Here is a 23,361-nt window from a genome sequence, read left to right as displayed (position 1 = left end):
CTTCAGAACGTCATATCCTGAGGAGCAGTAGAGGCCAAGTCACAGAACAATACAGAACCAGGCACTTCAGCCCATCAAGGCTGTGTTGACCATGATACCAATTGGAACTACAAATTTTCTGCCTGTATTCTTGTATTCTCTGCCTGGGATTCTGAAGTTGCTGGAAAGTCAAAACCAACATTCACAAAATGCTGGAGGAACTCAGTAGAAGTTAGTAGAATACGGTGTGGGATAAACAATCACTGTTTTGGGCTGATACCCTTCATCAGGACTGGAAAGGAAGGGGAATGAAGCCAGAGTAGGAAAGCTGTGGCAGGGAAAGAAGTACAAACTGGCAGGTGATAGGTGAGACCAGAAGGGGAAGGTGAGAGGGTGGGAAGGGGAGAAGCTGGAAGGTGATTGATGGAAGAGGTAGAGGGCTAAAGCTAGAGGCTGAAACCTATCAGATTCCTTCTTTTTCTTTAGCCCTTTACTTCTTCCACATGGCCAATCAAGTCTGCTCTGCCATTCCATCATGGCTGATTCATTACCGTTCTCAACCATGTAACCTCTGACTCCCTCACTAATCAAGAACCTGTCAACCTGTCAACCTCCAGTTTAAATACACCCAATGACTTGGCCTTCTGAGCCATCCTCGGGCTAAAGGAAATTCTCCTCTGCTCTGAGACTGTGCCCTCCGGTCCTAGAATTACCCGCTAAAGGAAACATCCTCTTCACATCCACTCTATATAGGCCTTTCAATATTTGATAGATTTCAATGAGATCCCCCCCCCCACATTTTTCTTAACTCCAGTGAGTAAACACCAGTACATGCTCCTCATACATTAACCCTTTTATTCCCAGGATCATTTTCCTGAACCCTTCTCTGGACCCTCTCCAACACTCACATCCCTTCATTGATAAGGGCCCCAGAACTGCTCAGAGTGATAGAATCATGGAAATATATAGCATGGCAACAGGCTATTCAGCCCCCCTTGTCCGTGCCAACCAACAGGGCTGTATTAATCCCATCTCCCAGCACCTTGCTTGCACCATTCCAATCCTAAGGGATTCAAGACTTCTTTAAGATTCAGTGACACAACTTCAACCACTCTCTCAGGTATTGCATTCAGGGTTCTCAACACGCTCAGGGTGAATAAGGTCCCTTTCTTACATACCAGATGATCCAAAACATAAATCAGGTGCATAATCAGAGACTTTTTCCAGGGCAGTAAAGTCATATATAAAGATATGTACTACCTGGGGGCATACTTTTAAAGTGAGTGGAAGAAAGTATGGGGGCAATGTCAGAGATAGCTTTTTTTTAAACGCACAGAGAGTGGTGAACGCAAGGAGCACCTTATAGGTTTATAGAGGTAGATACATTGGGGACATTTAAAAACTCTTAGACAGGCACGTGGATGATAGTGAAATGGAGGGCTATGTGGGAGGGAAGAATAAGATTGACCTTAGAGTAGGTTAAATGGATCAGCACAGCATTGCAGGCTGAGTGGCCTGTACTATCCTGTAGTGCTCTATGTTCTATGTTGTATATCCCTTCTAAATCTTTTCCTCCTTAGTCTAAACAGATGTCCTCTAATACTGATGTCTGTAATACCTATAGCTCTCATCACTAAATTAAATTAATTTATTTATTTAGAGATACAGCACAATAACTGGTCCTTCTGGCCCAATGAACCTGTGCCACTCAGTTAAACCCTCATGTAATTCCTGTACCTCAACCGTAACCTGTCCAAATTTCCTGCGTTCCAGAGACAGCCAGTCCCACTTCTCTGGTCTTTCCTTGTAACTAAACTGTTCCATGCCAGCATCTCCTCTGTGTTACATCCTCCCATAACACAGTGATCAGAATTGAACACAATACTCCAGTTGTAATCTGACCAAGCTTTTATAATGTTGCAGCTTAGCTTCCCAAATCTAACTAATCAAGATCCGTATGCCAAATGCCTCCCTGACCACCTTATCTGCTGTATCTGCACACAAAATACTGGAAGAACACAGCAAATCAGGCAGCATCTATGGAGGGGAGTAAACAGTTGCCATTTTGGGCCAAGACCCTTCATCAGAACTCGGCTTGTAACATTAACTCTTTATTCCTCTCCATAGATGCTGCCTGACTTGCCATGTTCCTCCGATATTTTGTCTGTGTCGGTCTGGATTTCCAGCATCTGAGAAATTTATGTTATCTAACTATATTGCCATCTTCAAGGATCTATGAACTTATATGCCAAGGACTCTCAGTTCTTCAGTATTCCCTATACCTTATCATTGCCTTAGCCTCTTTAATAATACTCCAACAATGCACCTCAAACTTGTCTAGATTAATCTGCCATCCTTCAACTCAGTTCACCAACACATCAATATCTTTTTGTAGCAGAAGATCGCCATCCAGACTATCATTACCCTTAAGAACGAGCCCTGCTCTGAACCTGAATCTCTCAATGGGGCGGTTTTACTTACGTTTCCTATTGCACTTCTGGTAAACAGTATAATTCGGGCACTTCTCACTGGAAGATAAAGAGACTTAATCACTTAATGCATCGTCACTTTTATTCTGTGCAAGCTAAGGGGAATTTAACTTCAGTCAATTAATTAACTTAGAATAAAAAGCCACGATCAATATCGGTGACCATAAAACAACTGAATTGAGCTTTGTAAACGCATCTGCTGTTTTAGACAGGGAAATATAATCCTTAGTCAGATAAAACAAAATTGGAGCAATTTCAGAGCAATGTGGTTGCATCTTACCAGTGGTGGTAGTGCGATCACTCAAATCAAGTATGACATTTTCCTAAGGGGTTATTTCCTTAAAGGAGAATGCCTGTGCATGACTTTGTTTAATGTGGGGAGGCGGCCACCACACGGTCCTTAACAGATTGGGGTCAGGGTCCAGTGGCGTGGAGTGCAAGATGACTGGGGACTCTTCACTGTTGTAACCTTCCTCCTCCTTCACTGCCATTGTGATGTGTCATCATCTTCTGCCAGCTCCACCACGGAGGCTTTGGTTGGATCATTCTTTGTCTGGAGCCTCCCATTGGACTATACCGCCATGAGTGACCCTACCAGGACCTAAGCTCCAGATGGGATCTCAGGAACTCACAAGCTTCTCCATCACGAGAAAGTGACGATCATTGGACAAGGACTCTTACCAGCCTCTGCTGTGACTTAGTTCAGTGCCCATTCCAGAGGGAGAGTTAATGCCGGCCTTGTCTGCGACATCTACAAAATATCCTGTGTTGTTCTGGGTTTAGAGAACTGGTTGATACATCTGAGTGGGTAATTGGGTGTATGAGTGAGTAAAGGGGCTTGTTTAGCTGTTTTCGCTCTGTTGCCTTTGTTCTGTTGTTGTTGCTGCTGCTGTTACTTGTGTTGTTCTGCTGAACATTGCGGACATGCTATGTTGGTGTCGGAAGGTGTAGAAATACTTGTGGGCTGCCGCCAGCACATCGTTAGGTTGTATTGGTTGTTAATGCAAATGACTCATTTCCCTGTATGTTCTGATATACATGTGATAAATATATGAGTCTGTATCTGAGTAGATAAAAAGTGAGAAAATTGGACATATCTCAACCATTAATTCATTATCAATAAATCAGCACATCCACCCCACAACAGTTCGCCACCTAGAACAATTACACATGGGCAATAAATTTGATTCCCTCATCCCCTTGAAGATTTAAAAGTATCTGAAATACCTTGGTGTAAGATCTATAACTCCACTTGTATTAACCACCAGTACAAAGGACCCGTTGCCCGGGTCACGAATTGTTGCTGTTTCATTGCTGTTTCTGTCGGCATGAAAAAGAAGCTTAAAGTTAATGCTTCATATTTCCTACGACATAGGAAGAAGCTGCTTGGCTCAGATTGATCCCTTTAAAAACATTCCCCACATATTTTTCTACAATAAACTCTCTCACATGCCTGTCAAATCCTAACCACAAGAGATACTGCAATGCTGGAAATCCCGAGCAACACACACACACACAATACTGGAGGAAACTCGGCGTCAGGCTGCATCTATGGAAGTGATTGAACAGTCGATGCTTCAGGCCGAGACCCTTCATCTTGAGTCCTGATGAAGGGTCTCAACCTGAAACATCAACTGTTCATTCATTATCCTAGATGCAGCCTGGCCTGTTAATTTCTTCCAGGATTTGTGGGAGATTCTGCAGATGCTGAAAATCTTGGGCAACCCACACAAAATGCTGAAGGAACTCAGCAGGTCAGGTGGCATCTAAGGAAAAGAATAAACAGTTGATGTTTCGGCTGAGACCTTTGTTCCAGTCCTTATGCTGGAAGTCATAGATGCTGCCTGACCTGCTGAGTTCCTCCAGCCCTTCGTGTGTGTTGTTACGGAGGGAATAAACAGTCAATGTTTCAGTCCAATTCCTCATGAAGGGTCCTGAGAGTCTTATGCTTGCGGAATAGAATACTTGACCTGGTGAACTTTAAAGAAGCTGTAAGAAGCAAATCATTTTTGTTGTATAGGAAAGCTACTAAGATAATTCCAAAAAACAAGGTATTAATGAGGGGAAGGTGTGTCTTACCTGTAACCTAACAGCTGACATATGGAGTTTGACAATGTTTCTGTCCAATGACCTGAACACACTGAGCACCATTCATTGTTTGTCTTGAACTGCACCAACCCTTCACTGCTCTGAGATCCATTGAACAGGCGCACTGCAGTAGTGAACAAAAAGCCTTGTCTGTCATACAGGACAATGACCATTTTCAAAATCCTCCGGATGTTCTTCAATGTAGAAGACATTCCCTCTGGCCATTGGGATAGGAGAACCATGAGAACAGACAATTCTTGATGGAAACCGGACAAGTTCTCATTTCTCTCATCCTATATGAGGTACTCTCAAGACCACAAGAAATTGTACCATTGAACACATCTACAGGAGTGCTATCGCAGGAAAGCAGCATCCATCATCAAGGATCCACACCATCCAGGCCATGCTCTCCTTTCACTGCTGCCATGATGAAGGACTCACACCACCAGGTTCAGGAACAGTTAGTACCCCTCAACTATCAGGCTCTTGAATAAAAGGGGATAACTTCACCCAACTTCACTTGCCCCATTACTGTAATGTTCCTCACTGTAATGAACTCACTTTCAAGGACTTTTCATCTCATGATATTTATGGCTTATTTATTTATTGTTATTATTGCCTTCTTTTTGTATTTGTACAGTTTGTTGTCTTTTGCACATTTGTTGAACTCCCTAGTTGGCACGGTCTTTCATCAATTAATTGATTCTATTATGATTATTATTCTATTATGGATTTATTGAGTTTGCCCACAAGAAATTGAATCTCTGGGCTGTATATGGTGACATATATGTACTTTGATAATACATTTAATTTGAACTTTGGATTATGCCTGTTTTAGAGAGCATGTCATTTGAGGAAAGGTTGAGCAGTCTAGGGCCTTTCTGTTTGAAGTGAAAGAGGATGAGATGTGATAGAGGTAATAAGATGATTTATTTATTTATTTGTTTGTTTGTTGAGAGATATAGCATGGAATAGGCCTTTCCAGCTCTTCAAATCATGCTGCCATTAAGAAGTATTGTTAGAGTGGACAGCCAGCGTTTTTTTTCTTCCTGGGTTGAAATAACTAGTACTGGAGGGTATAACTTTAATGTGATTGGAGGAACGTATAAGAGGGAGGTCAGCAGTAAGCTTTTTACACTAAGAGTGGTGCATGCGTGGAACACACTGCTAGGGGTGGTGGTAGAGGCAGATACATTAAAGGTTTTTAAGATATGTAGTTGGGCTTATTTTTACTGTTGGTGTTTGCTCCTTGTAGTGTTCTGTGTTTTCCTACTGAGAATTGTGGGAACGCTATGTTGGCGCTGGAAAGTGTGGTGACACTTGAGGGCTGCCCCCAGCACATCCTTACGGTAGGTTGTTTATTAAAACAAACGACGCATTTCACTGTGTGTTTTGATGTACATGAGGGAAATAAATCTAAATCTGATCCTGAGTCCCAATGACACAGATGTTTTTGCAGATGCTGGAAATCCAGAGCAGAGCACACAAAATGCCGGAGGAACTCTGCAGGTCAGGCAGCATTTACGGAGGGGAACATGGAGCAAACGTTTTGGGCTTGGAACCCCTCTGAAGAGGAATTTCTGTAGCTGGAGGGCAGAGGATCTGTGGGATTCATTTCCACAGATGGCTGTGGAGGCCACGTCATTGGGTTGATAGGTTCTTGATTAATCAGGGTGTCAAGAGTTAAGGAGAGAAGGCTGGAGGATGGGATTGAGAGGGATAATAAATCCACCATGATGCAATGGTAGAGCAGACTTGATGGGCTGAATGACCTAATTCTGCTCCTATGTCTTATGGTCTGAGTTCCAATGAAGCTCTTAGATCTGAAACATTAACTCTCCTTTTCTTCCTGCAGGTGTTTTTGACCTGCTCAATATTTCCAGCATGTTCTGCTTCCCTAACATGAAACGCACTGGCTGTAAGCTTGGTGCAAGTAGAGAAAGTTTTCAGGAGGAATTGACAAATAGAATGTTGAGGGAGAACAAAAGAAATAAGGAAGAGAAGCAGGAGTAATCCACTCGGCCGATTACTCCTGTTCTTCTGTCCAGTCGCCAGAATCAGAATCAGCTCTATTATCACAGCATAAATCATGAAATTTGTTATTACATGGCAGCCGTACAGTGCAATAGGTAAAAGTAAAAACTGTAAATTACAATAAGTATATATAAAAGAGAAAATTAAATTGAATTAGTAGTACAAAAAGAGAGGTGAAGCAATACTGAGGAAGTGTTCATGGGTTCATTGTCCATTCAGAAATCTGATGACAGAGGAGACGAAGCTGTTCCTGAAATGTTGTGTATGTATCTTCAGGCTCTTGTATCTCCTCCTTGATGGTAGCAATAAGAAGAGGGCATGTCATGGGGGTCTTTTATGATGGATAGGATCATGGCCGATCTTCTACCTAGGCATGGTCTTCCTAAAATAACCCCATCTATCTCTCGATACAGTCTGGGGCGGTGGAGAAAGAGCTGGGCAGTAAGATTGGCCAGAGAATGGGGTTGTTCTCACAGAGTGCTGGCATGGGCTTAATGGGCCAAATGGTTTCTTTCAATCCGGTAATTACCTTACAATTATTAGATTCTGGAATTTAGATGCATAGGAATTCCGCCCCTTGATCTGACAAGTCAAGGTATCTGAGAGAACTCTAGGTCCTCTTACCACAGTGGTCCTCATCAGACCCATCTTCACAGTCTCGCGGGCCATCACATCGCTTTCGCATGGTGAGACATTGACCATTCCTACACCGATATTCAGCTGGAGAACAGGGAGCTACAAAGACATATTAGGATGGGAAACATATTAGCAGAGATATTAGGATGGGAAACACCAGCTCAAAACCAAAATTTCCCTTTGGTTAAAATTGTCTGCCTTGATGAGTAGATGTGTTGAAAGCACAAACCCACATAGAGAGGTCAACCAAGTCACACTGAGCCTGCTAGTTAGCAGATTGGAGAGCTTAGTCATTTGGAGATACAGCACAGTAACGGGCCATTCTGGCCCAATGAGCCTGCACTGCCTAATTGCACTCACAGGAGATTGCTGTAGGAACTTGTCAAATTGGCTGCATTTCCTACATTACAGTAGTGCCTACACTTCCAAAGTTGTTTTGCCCCAGGATGTGTTTTGGGACATAATATGTTCCCCATTCTAGCTCCCCTCTGAATCGTTCTCTTCTCAGCAGCCCATCACCTGCCTCTGATGCTCATCCTCCTTCCATTTTCCCATACTCTCCTGTCCTGTCAGATTCCTTCCTCTTTTGCCCTTTTCCTCTTCCACCTATAACTCCCCAGCCTTTCACTTCATCCACCATCCCCAAAACCACTTTCACCTCTTGGCCCCCACCTCCCCCCATCCCTCCCCATCAAGATGAAAAAGAAGATAGAATATAGAACAATACAGCACAGGAACAGGTCCTTCAGCCCACAATGTTGCACTGAATCAACTAAATTAGTAATCACATGAGTAACTAAACTAATTCCTACCCTACACAATGTCTATATCTTTCCATTTTACTCACATTCATGTGCCTATGTAAACATCTATTAAAAGTCCCTCATGTATCTGCTTCTACCACCACCCCAGGCAGTGCATTTCAGGCACCCGCTACTCTCCGTGTAAAAAATTGCCCCTTCCATCTCCTTTGAACATACTCCCTCTCACTTTAAATGCATGCCCTCTGGTATTTGACATCTCACCACTAGGAAAGAGATACTTTCTCTATCTGGGCCTCTTTCCCACATCCTCTGCATCCAGGCTAATATTTCCTGTTGCAAGTTGAGTCTGTGGTGAGGAAGGCAAATGCAATGTTAGCATTCATATCAAGAGGACAAGTATATAATCGAAAGGGTGTAATGTTGAGGCATTATAAAGCACTGGTGAGGCCTCATTTAGAGTACCGTGAGCAATTTTGGGGCCCTTATCTAAGAAAAGATGTGCTGACATTGGAGAAGGTTCAGGGGAGGTTCACAAAATGATTCCAGGAATGAAAGGGTTACCAGATGAGCACCAATTGATGGCTCTGGGATTGTGCTCACTGGAATTCATAAGAATGAGGGGGAAATCTCACTGAAACATGGCCTCAAATGTGCCCAGTTTGACTCCTATAACAGAGCCAGCCTTTCTAATCAGTTCAGTGAGCCTGTTGGCATCACCCATGTTGATGCCATTGCCCCAGCACACCACTGCATTGAAGATTGTACTGGTGACAACAGACTGGTAGAGTATGTGAAAGAGAGGCTTACACACTCCAAAGGACCTCAGTCTCCTCAGAGGCGACTTTGGCCTTCTTGTACACAGCCTCTGTGTTAGTACCCCACTGAAGTCTGTCATCCAGGTGCTCCCCCAGGTACCTGCAGGTCCTAACCATCAATAGTAACATGGATCACTACAGGCTTAGTCTTTGTAAAGTCCATCACCATCTCCTTTGTTTTACTGATGTTGAGCTGCAGATGATTCAGCTTGCACCATTTGTCAAAGTCCTCCACCAGGATCCTGTATTCATTCTCCCGTCTTCCCTTTATAGACCCAACTATTAGGTGGAGATGGGTGGAAGAGCAGGCAGTGTAAGGAAGTAGGATGGATGTAGAAGGACAGACAGATTGGGAGAATGGATGAGGAAGTGGCAGATGGAATATAGTGTAGGGAAATGTATGGTCATGCATTTTGGTAATAGGGGTAAAGGTGCAAATTATTTTCTAAATGGGGAGAAAATTCAGAAGTTGAAAGTGCAAAGGGACTTGAGAGTCCTTGTACAGGATTCCCCAAAGATTAATCTTTGGGTGGAGTTGGTGGTAAGGAAAACAAATGCAATTATAGCATTCACTTTGAGAGGACTAGAATATAAAAGCAAGAATGTAATTCTGAGGCTTTATGAAGCATTGGTCAGAACAGATGGAGTATTGTGTGCAGTTTTGGACCCACTATCAAGAAAGGAAATGCTGACATTGGAGAGTGTCCAGAGCATGTTCACAAGAATGATCCCAGAAATGAAGTAGTTAACATATGAGGAGTATTTGATGACTCAGGTCCAGTACTCACTGGTGTCTGGAAGAATGAGGGAGGGATCTCATTAAAACTTAATAAAAGGCTTATAAAACCTAATAAGAGTGTTCCAGTAGTGGGAGAGTTTAGGACCAGAGGGCACAGTCCAAAATACAAGGGTGACCCATTAGAACAGAGATGAGGAGAAATTCCTTTAGCCAAAGAATAGTGGATCCTCCATGGACAATGAATTCTACTTGGCTGTGGAGGCCATGTCATTGGATATATTCAAAGCAGAGGTTGATTAGTCCTTGATTAGTAAGATTATGGGGTGAAGGCAGGAGAATAGGGTTGAAAGGGATAATGAATCAGCCATGACAGAATGGTGGAGTTGACTTGATGGCCCAAATGGCCTAATACTGCTCCTATATCTTATGGTTTCAGAGAGATAACGTATAATAAGCACAGGGAGTCAGAATCATTTTCCCATGGAAGGAGCATCAAAAGCAGAGGAGGGTGATTTAAGTTGAGAGGAAAGAGTTTCAAAGATGATCTGAAGGGAATGTTTATGACACAGACGTTGGCTGATATCTGGAATGTATTACTAGAGGAGGTGGTGGATTGCAATACAACTACTATGAGATGTTTAGTCAGGCACAAATAAACATGGAAGGTCCTGGCCTTGGTATGGACAAGTGGTATTCATGAAGGAGGCCGTAAAGGTCGGACTGGACAAATTGGACCGTAGGGTCTGTTTCTGTGTTGTACAACGCCTGGGCTCAGTGACCATCTGAGCCCCGTGTCATGCTGTGCACTGCCACCAGACCACATGTGCGATACCTTCACATAGAGAACCCACCACTCCCAGAACCAATCGCACGAATCATCGTTGCAATGCCTCGCAAGGAGGCAGAAATGTATACAGAGCCTCAAGTCTGAATTCACCATGCCCCTGCAGAAATGAGTGAGAAAGGGACAGTTGTTCCCACTAACACAGGAGTACAATGAGCAGTGGTTTACCTGGCTGCCCTAATCGATACCCCGTGGTGAAGTTTGCCTGGAATCCTCTTCTAGTTACTGACTTGTCTGAGGTGAAGAGAACTGTCATCTCATTCTTGGTGGAGAAGAGATCATCAAATGGCCCTTCACCGGTGAATACACCTGGAATCAGAGGCAGAAAAGAAGCTGAATGTCATGTTTAGCAGCAGAGAGTTCGAATCTTCATTGGGGAAATGATCTCATTGCTGTTTGGGAGATTTCTGAATGTGGTACTGCAGAGACATCTAGTGGCCAGTGGGAATACTGACACCGTGTAAATGAGAGCTATTTTACAGCTGGCGCGCTGTAACCACTATGCTATGTCAAGGAGAATGGCCAACTCTGATCTTACAGCCGGTGTGCTGCTAACAGTTGTTGCTGAGCTAATTCTATGACAGTTCAGGCGCTACTAGTTCAAAAGGATCCAAGAAACAATGGTTAGGTTGCTTTTACCCATCAGGAGAGAATCTGTTCCGCTTCCGTCTCGGACTTCTACCACATCAAGAATATTTTCCAAACTGAAATCTTCGAAGTGGAGCTGAATATTTTTCCCCTTGTCTGCAATTAAATTCCAGGTACCTGCGATGAGGAATGAAATACTGTAACTTGAAGGGTGTCTCACTTGGGTTGCCAGAGAATTCAGTGAACGAAGACTAGTACAGTGCGAGACGAGGGTAAGACAAGGGAACACACACTAGTTCTTATTGAGGAAAGGGTGAATAATTTCAAGTTCCATCATCTCTGAGAATCTATCCTGGGCCCAATTTGTTGATGCAGTTACAAAAAATGCACGACAGTGCCCTGGGAAAACATCTCTGTCTGTCCACTTGATCTAGGCCTTGTATTATTATATACACCTCAATCAAGTCACCTCTCATCCTCCGTTGCTTCAAAGAAAAATGCACTAGCCTACCCAGCCTTCCAAAGGCTGTGGACGCTGTTACAATATCAGAATACCCCTGTGGGATGCCGATTATTTCTGTGTATTAGACGGCAGTTTCCAAATGAGGCTGAGACATTAACCCTGCTTTCTCTCTCTACCGTTGCTTCTGGACCTGCTGAGTATATTTAACAATTACTGCTTTTTCTTCCATGGACATGAGAGATTCTGCAGATTCTGGAAATCCGGAGCAACACACACACACACACACACACACACACACACAAAACCCAGGAGGAACTCAGCAGGTCAGGCAGCATGTGTGTAGATGAATAAATATTTGACATTTTGGACCGAGGAGCAACACTTCATATTCTGTCTGGCTAGCCTCCAACCTGATGACAGTAGCAGTGCACGTTTTCCCATGACTGCGTGGGTTTCCTTCATAAAAAATGAGAAATTCTGCTGATGCTGGAAATCCAGAGCAGCACACACAAAATACTGGGGAAACTCAGTAGGTCAGATCGCATCCATAGAAATGAATAAACAGTCAACCTTTTGGGATGAGGCGCTTCTTCAGAACCAAGGGAAGGAGGATAGCTCGAAGGTGAAAGATGAAGCCAGGTCGGAATCTGATAGGAGAGGACAGTGGACCGTAGGAGAATGGGAAGGAGGAGAGGCACTAGGGGAAGGAGATAGGCAAATAAGAAGAGGTATGTGGCCAGAGTGGGGAATAGAAGAACGGAGGAGGAGGGAAAATTTTTTACCAGAAGAAGAAATCGATTTTCATGCATCAGATTGGAGGCTACCCAGATGGAATATCAGGTGTTGCTCCTCCACCCCGAGGGTGGCCTCATCTTGGCACAAGAGGAGGCCGTGAGCTGACAGGTTGGGATGGGAACGGGAAGCGGAATTAAAATCTTCGGCCACTGGAAAGCACCACTTTTTGCTAATGGAGTGGAGGTGCTTATTCTCAAGCTGCTCCCACGTTCTAAAGATGTTGAGGTTGGTAGGTTAATTAATAACATGTGTGTTGTTGGGCTTGTTGGGCCAGAAGAGCCTGCTGTATCTCTAAAAAACTGCACGTAACACTATTACAGTGTTGGCGCGTGGCTAAGTGGGTAAGGCGTTCGTCTAGTGATCTGAAGGTGGCTAGTTCAAGCCTTGGCTGAGACTGTGTGTGTGCCCTTGACCACACATTGCTCTGCAACGACACTGGTGCCAAGCTGTATGGGTCCTAATGCCCTTCCCTCGGACAATATTGGAGAGGGCCATAAAAAAAAACCAAGGCACAAATCCATGGTCTATCAAGACTAACAGAGGCCTACCTACCTACCTATTACAGTGCCACTGATTAGTGTTCGGGGTTCAATTCCTGCTGCTGACTGTAAGGAGTTTGCTTGTGAGTTTCCTCAGAGTGCTCTGGTTTCCTCCCATATTTCAAAGGCATACAGGTTAGTAGGTGAATCAGTCAGAGAAAAGTATGGCACAGAAATGGAATCTTCGGCCTGACGGTTGTAATTGGCTGGTATGGGTTCCTTGGGCCAGTAGGGCCATTTACAATGCTGTATCTCTAAACAATATGTGTGTGGTTAGTGTAACACCATTACAACACCAGTGATCAGTGACCTGGTTCAATTCCCCACTACCTGTAAAAAGTTTGTATGCTCTTCCCTCTGGGAGTTCTAATCACCTCCCGCATTCTAAACACACGTGTTTGTATAAGATATAGGAGCAGAAATAGGCCGTATGGCCCACAAAGTCTGTTCCATCATTGCAACATGGCTGATCCTCTCAGTCCCAATCTCCTGACCAATCAAGAATCTATCAACCTTTGCCTTAAATATATAACGCCTCCTTACCTCTGTTTTAAAAGGATGCCCCCCTATTCTGAGGCTATGTCCTTTTGTCCTAGGTGCTCCCACCATACGGTGCTTCCACTGAGGCCTTTCAACATTTGATAGGTTTCAATCAGGTCACCCTTCATTCTTCCGAATTCCAGTGAATACAGGCCCAGAACCATCAAATCATCTTCATATTACAAACTGTTCAATCCTGGAATCATTTTTGTGAACTACCTTTGAACCCTCTCCAGTTTCAGTACAGCCTTTCTAAGAGACCCAAACCTGTTCCCAATACAAGTGAATCCTCACCAGTCCTTTATAGAGTCTCAACATTACATCCCTGCTTTTATATTCTCGTCCTCTTGAAATGAATGATAACGTTGCATTAGCTTTCCTCACCACAGACTCAATCTGCTAAGTAACCTTTAGGGAATCCTGCACGAGGATTCCCAAGTCCCTTTGTGCCTCAGACTTTTGAATTTTGTCTCCATTTAGAAAATAGTCAACTCTTTCACTTCTATCAAAGTGCATGACCACACACTTCCTGACACTGCATTCCACCTGCCACTTGTTTGCCCATTTTTCTAATCTGTCTAAATCCTTCCATAGTCTCTCTACTTCCTCAAAAACCACCTCCCCCTCCCCCTAACTTTGTCCCACACCAACCCCTGTAGAACACCAGAGGTCAGCAGCATCAAACCAGAAACGGCTCCCTTTATTCCCATTTTTTTGCCTCCTACCAATCAGCCACTACTTTCTCCATGCTAGACTCTTTCCCGTAATACCACAGGCTCGTAGCTTGTTAAACAGCCTGATGTGTGGCCCCATTTTCAAGGGCATTCTGAAAGTCCATGCAAAAGCGTAGGAGTAATTGGTCACATGATTTAATTGGGCAGTGAGCACATGGGGCCAGAAGGGTCTGTTACTGAGCTGTAACTCAAACAAAATAAAATATCCCTGGTCAAAGTGAGTAAGTGGCAAAGCCAGCAGAGACAGAAGCAGAATCATACTTACAAAATGCCCTATTCACGTAGTTCCTGGGGTAATAGACAGAACTGAAGGTGGTGTTTGGTTCGCGCAGTTCCAGTGGACCGCCACAGTCAGCTGTAGGGAGGAGAACTCATTTGTAAAAGTCAGTGCACATCGCATTACCGAGAGATTGTCAGTATATCCACAGCCATTCCAGAGACACCAAGCCCCAAAAATGAATTAGGTTCAGATTCAGATTTACTGTGTACCTGGAAACATACAGCGACGTACATCAACAACCAGCACAACCGAGGATTGCAGTGGGCAGCCCGCAAGCATTGTCACAAATTCCGACTGCAGCTTAGAACACAATTCGTAGACGTTGGGCATTTGTCTTCCTCAGTGGACACTGGATTCTCCAGTGGACAGGATTGGCAGACATTGGCCCCTCGACTTCTCCAGCAGACTCACAGAAATTTGTAGACTTGGAGTTCTGGCCATTGGTCCTAGCCATAGTAGCAGCAAACCTTTAGCTTTCCCTCAAAAGGTGTCTGCTCTCAAATCCCTCTCAGACTCCTGGGGATTCTAATTTGATGGGCATATGATTCCACTTGCCATATGCTAATTGCAGTGTCTCTCCTGGTAGCACATACACAATGCTAGAGGATCTCAACATGTCAGGCAGCATCTTACTTTTCTCCAGCATTTTGTGTGTGTTGTCCTGGATTTCCAGCATCTGCAGAATCTCTTGTGTTTTTGACTTGCTCTCTGGGTTATCACTTGTCTCTGAACTAGATGGCTGAAAGTTTAAGTCCCATGCCACTAGCGAATACAATAGTCTAGGGCCACTCCAGTGCATTACCGAGGGGTGAGGATGAGGAGTACATTGAAACTCTCTCCACTCTCTCAGTTCAATGTGTCTGGTTTCATTGGATGAACAAGAGAATAAAGAGAACTGTGTACGAAACATGGGGAGGCTGTGCATGATGTGCTGTGTATAGCTTTGGGCATCCTGTACTAGGGAAGACATGATTAAGCTGGAAAGATTGTGAAAAGATTTCTGAGAATGGCTAATATGAGGGGCGGATATTTTAAGCTGATTGGAGGGGCATAGTGGGTTGTGGGAGGTAAGTTATTTAACTCAGAGAGTGGTAGGTGTGTGGATGCCCAGCCAGGGGTGGTAGTAGAGGGAAAGCCTGTAACTCCTCCCTGATGCTCCCGTCAGGTAGGAGGTCGAGGAGTCTGAAGGCGCACACTCAACAATACAGGACCAGCTTCTTCCCCTCCACCATCAGATATCTGACTGGACATTGAACCCATCAATACCACCTCACTACTCTGTTATCCTTTGTGCACCACTTAATTAAATTAACAATATACATGTATTTACTGTAATTTACCATTTTTATTATTATGTATTGAAATGAACTGCTGCCACATAATGACAAATTTCACAATATATACCAATGATATCAACCTGATTCTTATTTGGGAAAACGGAGGACTCTGTAAGGAAGGAGGTTTAGATTGATCTTAGAGTAGGTTGAAAAGGTTGGAACAACACTAATGGGCTGAAGGGCCTGTACTGTCTACGTCCTACTTTCTAATGTTGTCAGAACTTGTACGTACTGAGTTATGAGGACAGGTTGGGCAGGCTAGGACTTTATTCTGAGAGCTGACGTTATGGATGTATGTAAAATCATGAGGATGCTGATAGGATGAATACACACAGTCCTACTCCCAGCAATAGGGAATCCAAAACTAGATGGCATAGGTCTCAGTTGAGAGGGGAGGGGAGTAGATTCAAAAGGACCTTCAGGAGCAAATTCTTCATGAAGAGGGTGGTGCTTATTTGGAACAAGCTGCCAGGAGAAAATGTTCAGATTGATATTGGAGTAGTTCAAGAAGCTGGCACAACATTGTGGGCTGAAGGGCCTGTAATATGCTGTTACATTCTATGTTCTAAAATTAGTAGATATTTTCGATAGAGAAGAAAGATGAAAAGTTGCTGAGATTGTGCGGGTAGCAAGAGACTTTTTCCAGGGCAGGACTGTTCTTGGGGCCAGGGTGCGTGGTGACACATGTGGACTGCCCCCAGCATGTCATTCATTGTTAGCACAAACGACACATTTCGCTGTAAGTTTCAATGTACATGCGATAAATAAAATTAAATCTGAATCTGAATCTAAACTCCAGTTGACCTGGCCATTATCACAGCACAATTATAGACATAAATTGCTGATAGACAGAGAGATAGATAGATAGATACTTTATTCATCCCCAAGGGGAAATTCAACATTTTTCCAGTGTCCCATACACTTATTGTAGCAAAACTGATTACATACAGTATTTAACTCAGTATAAATATGATATGCATCTAAAATCACCCTCCCAAAAAGCATTAATAAATAGCTTTTAAAAAGTTCTTAAATAGTTTACTAAAGTGCATTGAGTGGTAACTTAAGCTCAGTCCTAACCCCGGCACTTTAACATGTCTTGCCCCTGGTGGTTGAATTGTAGAGCCGAATGGCGTTGGGCAGTAATGATCTCTTCATCCTGTCTGAGGAGCATTGCATTGACAGCAACCTGCCGCTGAAGCTGCTTCTCTGTCTCTGGATGGTGCTGTGCAGAGGATGTTCAGGGTTTTCCATGATTGACCGTAGCCGACTCAGCGCCCTCCGCTCTGCCACCGATGTCATACTCTCCAGTTCTGTGCCCACGACAGAGCCCGCCTTCCTTACCAGCTTATTAAGACGTGAGGCATCCCTCTTCTTAATGCTGCCTCCCCAGCACGCCACCACAAAGAAGAGGGCGCTCTCCACAACTGACCGATAGAACATCTTCAGCATCTCACTACAAACATTGAATGACGCCAGCCTTCTGAGGAAGTACAGTCAACTCTGTGCTTTCCTGCACCACCATTGTGAATAAGACCATAAGATATAAGAGCAGAATTAGGCCATTTGGCCCATTGAGACTGTTCCACCATTTCATCATGGCTGATCCATTTTCCCTCTCAGCTCCAATCTCCTGCCTTCTCCCTGTATCCCTAAATGTTCTGATAGGTCAATAATCTATTAACCACTGCCTTAAATATACTCAGAGTTTTGGGCTCCACAGCTGCCTGTGGCAACGAATTCCACAGATTCACCACTCTCTGGCTAAAGAAATTCCTCCTCATTTCCGTTCTAAAAGGACGGCCCTATATTCTGAGGCAGTATTTCTGGACTTAGACTCCCACATCACAGGAAACATCCTCCCCATACCCACTCTGTCGAGACTTCAAAATTCAATAGGTTTCAATGCGAACACCCCTCATTTTTCTGAATTCTGGTGAATACAGGCCCAGAACCATCAAATCCTCTTCATATGACAAACCGTTCAATCCTGGAATCATTTTTGTGAACCTCCTTTGAACCCTCTCCAACGTCAGCACATCCTTTCTTAGACAAGGGGCATAAAACTGCTCATAATAATCTAAGTGAGGCCTGACCAGTGCTTTATAAAACCTCAACATTGCAGCCTTGCTTTTATATTCTAGTCCTCTTGAAACGAATGCTAACATCACATTTGCCGTCCTCACCACAGACTCAACCTGCAAATTAACCTTTAGGGAATCCTGCACGAGGACTCCCAAGTCCCTTTGCACCACAGATTTCTGAAATTCCTCACCATTTAGGAAATAGTCTACACTTTTATCTCTTCTACCAAAGTGCATGGCCATACACTTCCTGGCACTGTATTCAATCTTAAACAAGAGAGAATTTGCAGATGCTGGAAATCCAAGCAACACTCACATAATGCTGGAGCAACTCAGCAGGCCAGGTAGCATCTGTGGAAAGGAGTTGACATTTTGGGCCGAGACCCTTCAGCAGGACTGGAGAAAAAAGACAAGGTGTCAGAGTAAGAAGGTGGAGGGAGGGGAGGAAGAAATACAAGGTGGTAGGTGATAGATGAAACTGGAAGGGTGAAGTAAAGAGCTGGGAAGTCAATTTGTGAAAAAAAGGTAAAAGGCTGGAGTACAGGGAATCTGATAGGGGAGGACAGAAGGGAAGGGGGAGGAGCACCAGAGGAAAGTGATAGGCAGGTTAGCAGATAAGATGAGAGAGGGAAATGGGAATGGGGAATGATGGGGATGGGTGTTCTGCCTTTCTTCACCTCAACCTTCCTCCACCCCAGCAGGCATAGGGTTCCTCTTGTCCTTACCTACCACTCCACCGGCCTCCGCATCCAGCACATAATTCTCCATAACTTCCTCCATCTCCAGCAGGATCCCACTACCAAGCACATCTTCCCCTCCCTCCCACTCTTTGCTTTCTGCAGGGATCACTCCCTATGCAACTCCTTTGTCCATTCGTCCCTCCCCACTGATCTCTCTCCTGGCACTTATCTTTGCAAGCAGAGCAAGTGTGACACCTGCTTCACTGTGACTTCCTCCTTCACTAACATTCAGGTGCCCAAACAGTCCTTCCAGGTGAGGCAACACCTCACCTGGGAGTCTACTGGGGTCATCTACTATATCCTTTGCTCCTGGAGTGGCTCCAACGTAGATTGGGTGACCACTTCCCCAAGCATCTACACTTCAACTGCCAGAAAAAGTGAGATTTCCCAGTGGCCACCCATTAAAATTCTGCTTCCCATTCCCATTCTGACAAGTCAGTCCATGGCCTCCTCTGCTGCTGCGATGAAGCCATACTCAGGTTGAAGGAGGAACACCTTATATTCTCTCTGAGTAGCCTCCAACCTGATGGCATCGATTTCTCAAACTTCCAGTAAAGGAGCCCCTTTTCACTAATCCCCATTCCCATTTTGCTCTCTTACCCCATCTCCTTGCCTGCCCATCACCTCCCTTGTGTTCCTCCCCATTTCTTTTCTTCCATTGCCTTCTGTCCTCTCCTATCAAATTCCCCATTCCCTAGTCCTTTATCTCTTTCACCAATCAACTTCCCAGGTCTTAATTTCACCACTCCCCCATCTCCTGGTTTCACCTATTACCTACTACCTTGTACTTCTTCCTTCGCTCCCCCCACCTTCTTACTCTATCTTCTCATAATTTTTCTCCAGTCCTGATGAAGGGTCTTGGCCCAAAACATTGACTGTTTACTCTTTTCCAAAGATAAAACCTAGCCTGCTGAGTTCCTCGATCATTTTGTGTCTGTTGCCTGTTTTCAGTCTGCCACTTCTTTGCCTATTTTTCTTAGAGGTCTAGGTCTTTCTGTGACCTTGCTACTTCCCCAAAACTACCTCTTCCTCAACCTATCTGCATATTATCCACAAACTTGGCCACAAAGCCATCAATTGTATCATTCAAGTCATCGACATATGACGTACAAAGAAGTGGTCCCAACACAGACCCTTGTGGAACACCGCAAGTCACAAGCAGCCAAGCAGAAAAGGTTCCCTTTATTCCCACACCTTTCCTCCTGTCAATTAGCCAATGTTTTATCCATGCTAGTATGGACTCCGTTGGGACAGAGCAGAGCTCCATGTGGACATCTTCAAGAAGTGATGCCTCAAATAGGTGGCATCCATCATTAAGGACCCCATCACCCAGGACATGTTCTCCTTTCATTGCTACCATTAGGGAGGAAGTACAGGGATCTGAAGGCACACACTCAATGATTCAGGAACTGCTTGTTCCCCTCTACCATCTGATTTCTAAATGGAGAAACCTCACTACTGTTTATTCTCTCTTTTTTGCATTATTTATTTAATTTAACTTTATATACTTACTGTAAATTACAGGTATTTTATTAACGTATATTGCTACATACTGCTCTGCAAAAGAACAAATTTCACAAAATATGCCGGTGATATTAAATCTGATTATGATTCTTAAAGAACAAAACCTTGTCTGTGAAAGACATCCCATAGAAATAACATTCGCACTCACTTGGCCCGGCTGGGGGCTGCGTGGGCTTTGGTTTTGCTGTTGGTTCTAGGTATCCACTATCATTGCAGGCCCCGGTTGTGAGGGAAATGTCATCCAGTGCAATGTCAGACTGGATCCAATAACGCTTTGCAACCTCGAAGACAACCTGGGCAATGAGCAAACAGGAAGACTCATTATAATTGAAGGTTGGTGGAGTAGAAGGTTGTCACATATTGACGGTATACAGTGATGGGATGAGAAATGGCAGATATGGAGATGAACCCAGAAAAGTGTGAGGCGATTGACAATGGGAAGTCAAATTTGACAGCAGAGTTAATGGCAGGACTCCTAACAATGTAAAGGGATTTTGGGGTCCATGTCTATAGATTCCTCAAAATGCTGCTCAAGTTGATATGGTTGTTGAGAAGGCATATGGCAGTCTTGAGGAATGCTGTGATACTTATGAATGGGATAGTGAAATGGGACAACTATTAATCATGATTTATTACGTGAGAAACCGGATCAAGAGAAAGATTAGCTTTATCTTTGTTTCATTTATCTTTTCTGAGATAAAAATAATCTCTCTGAATCTACTGCAGGACGTCAGATTCAGGTTCAGTTTATTGTCATTTATAAACCACAAATACAATGCAGTAAAAAAAATGAGACAACGTTCTCCGGAATGATTATCATGAGAAAAGCACAAAACAGACCACACAAGAAAAACCACATAACATTTGTTAATCCCCAATCCAGAGTCCGGAGAGGCTGCTGCGTATCGATATCGTGCTACCGTCTTAGCACGTTCCTCGGAAAGGAACTACAAACCCATCAGACGAAACTAAATTTACAGGACCTACACAAAACCATATAGTTACATATAGTTATAGTTAACATATAGTTTCAACAGTGCAGACAATACCATAATTGATAAAAGACTGACAAAGACCACATAATTATAACAGTGTAAAGCAATAACGTAATCTGATAAAGAGCAGTCCTTGGCACGGTTTAAAAGAGAGTCTCAAAGTCCCGACAGCCCATCATCTCACGCAGACGATAGAAGGAAGAAAAACTCTTCCTGCCATGAACCTCCAGCACCGCAGCTTGCCGATACAGCACTTTGGGAGCTCCACATCAAGCTCTGACCTAGTCTTATAGCCAGTTTATTGAAGTGACCGGTGAAAATTAATTTCTGGTCAATAGAACCCCCCCCACCCCATTCCACTTCTACTTGGTGGGAGATTTGATAATTGTACAGTCGTTAAGGATAAAGATTAACTTTATGTATTATATGTAGATCAAAACATTGGAACATACTGTGAAATGCAGCACTTGTGTCAATCAACACAGTCCGAGGATGTGCTGAGGGCAGCCTGCAAGTGTCACTGTGCTTCCAACGTCAACATAGTATGCTCACCACTCAAAAATTTCAAAGATTTCTAAGTACATTTATTATCAAAGAATGTATAAAGTATACAACCTTGAGATTTGTTTGCTTACAAGCAGCCACAAAGCAAGGAAGCGGAAAGAGCCCAATTAATAAAAAAAAACAACACATGCTGTACAGATAAAGGGAAAATAAACACAAATCATGCAAATAACAGAAGCAAGCAACAAGATTCCGAACCAAAATGAGTCCTTAGGTGCAAACCCTGGAGCAGCCCAGAGTAGGCCCAAGCCTCCATGTGAGTCCATATTATCAGTGGGCATGGAGCACAGCAGTTGGGGCCGTCTTCATTGCCTCAGCGCCCATGTAGAGAGGAGTGAATATAGCGGGAGAGCAAGCAAGATTGGCTCTTGCCTCCGATCCCAATTCTCTGCCTTTCCAGTATATCGTTTAAATCGTCCAAACAGCATATTGTACCTTGCATTAGGACTTAGGCACCGGTGCAGCAAAAGGGTCCGGGCCTAGAAAAATCCACCCAATGACTCGCTCTGGGCCCAGATTTCACTGCCCAGCACGAAGCCGCTCTCGAATTCTCCAAATCGGCTCAGCACCAAGAGCGATCCAACCTTGCATCTGGAACAAATGTATGGGCATCGAAATTTCTCTGCCTCAGTTTATCCTCACCAGATGGCTTACTTCTTTACTTTCTCTCACCTCTTCATTGTTTGCTGTGTGTGGTGAACTACATATACCTGTCTGGACACGCCCTCTGCTGACTGCTCCTGTGGCTCCTCCCACAGACTCCTGTGTAAAGGTGATCGAGGCCTGAGCCCGGCCTCTCAGTCTCCACGATGTAGTACGATGGTCACTCACTGCTTGTTCCTTCTTCCAGTCAATAAAACCCGATATCTCGCCTTACGTCTCAGAGTGAGTTATTGATGGTGCATCACTGTGATAACTTACTTTATAAAAGGTGCTATTAGTGACATTTTCAGTTGTATTTCTTGCCTCTTGAACTACCTGTGAGCTGTCGCAAGCGTTTGGTAGCGATATTTTAAACTGGAATCGGAATCAGAATCAGGTTTGTTATCAGAGGCATGTGTTGTGAAATTTGTTAACTTAGCAGCAGCAATGCAATACATATTATAAAAGAAAGTAATAAACAAACAAATAAATAAATAAATAAATTCCAGTATACATACGTATGTTGAAGAGATTAAAAATTGTGCAAAACACAGAAATAATATATATTAAAGAAGTGAGTTAGTGTTCAAGGGTTCAATGTCCATTTACAAATCAGATGGCAGAGCGGATGAAACATCGAAACATAGAAAACCAACAGCACAATACAGGCCCTTCGGTCCACAAAGCTGTGCCGAATATGACCTTACCTTAGAACTACCTAGGGCTACTCATAGCCCTCTATATTTCTAAGATCCATGTACCGATCTAAAAGTCTTTTAAAAGACCCTATCATATCCGCCTCCACCACCATTGCCGGCAGCCCATTCCACGCACTTACCACTCTCTACATAAAAAACTTACCATAATCACCTCCTCTGTACCTACTACCAAGCACCTTAAAACCTCTTAGCCCTGGGAGAAAGTCTCTAACTATCCACACGATCAATGCTTCTCATCATCTTTTACACCTCTATCAGGTCACCTCTCATCCTCCGTCACTCTAAGGAGAAAAGGTTGAGTTCACTCAACCCATTCTCATAAGGCATGCTCCCCAATCCAGGCAACATCCTTGTAAATCTCTTCTGTACCGTTTCTATGGCTTTCACATCCTTCCTGTAGTGAGGTGACCACAGTTGAGCAGAGTACTC

The 23,361-nt window shown here is 43.8% G+C and overlaps 1 protein-coding gene across 1 annotated transcript in view; it reads right to left on the bottom strand.

Annotated features, from left to right (window-relative positions):
• Nucleotides 1-23,361, bottom strand: part of tmprss15 (transmembrane serine protease 15) — a 93,203-nt gene that overhangs the window by 14,615 nt on the left and 55,227 nt on the right. The window contains exons 12-19 of the mRNA XM_059966036.1: nt 20,161-20,305; nt 14,313-14,402; nt 11,028-11,153; nt 10,557-10,697; nt 7,215-7,325; nt 4,548-4,680; nt 3,696-3,788; nt 2,461-2,507 (exon numbers count right to left, since the gene is read on the bottom strand). Of these exons, the coding sequence (XP_059822019.1) occupies nt 2,461-2,507; nt 3,696-3,788; nt 4,548-4,680; nt 7,215-7,325; nt 10,557-10,697; nt 11,028-11,153; nt 14,313-14,402; nt 20,161-20,305 (886 nt within the window). The remainder of the gene's footprint in view (nt 1-2,460; nt 2,508-3,695; nt 3,789-4,547; nt 4,681-7,214; nt 7,326-10,556; nt 10,698-11,027; nt 11,154-14,312; nt 14,403-20,160; nt 20,306-23,361) is intronic.

This window comes from Hypanus sabinus, chromosome 4 (genome assembly GCF_030144855.1).
Source record: "Hypanus sabinus isolate sHypSab1 chromosome 4, sHypSab1.hap1, whole genome shotgun sequence".
Lineage (NCBI taxonomy): Eukaryota > Metazoa > Chordata > Chondrichthyes > Myliobatiformes > Dasyatidae > Hypanus > Hypanus sabinus.
The sequence above is the reverse complement of the archived record's forward strand: the minus strand, read 5'-3'. Positions and strand labels throughout refer to the sequence as shown.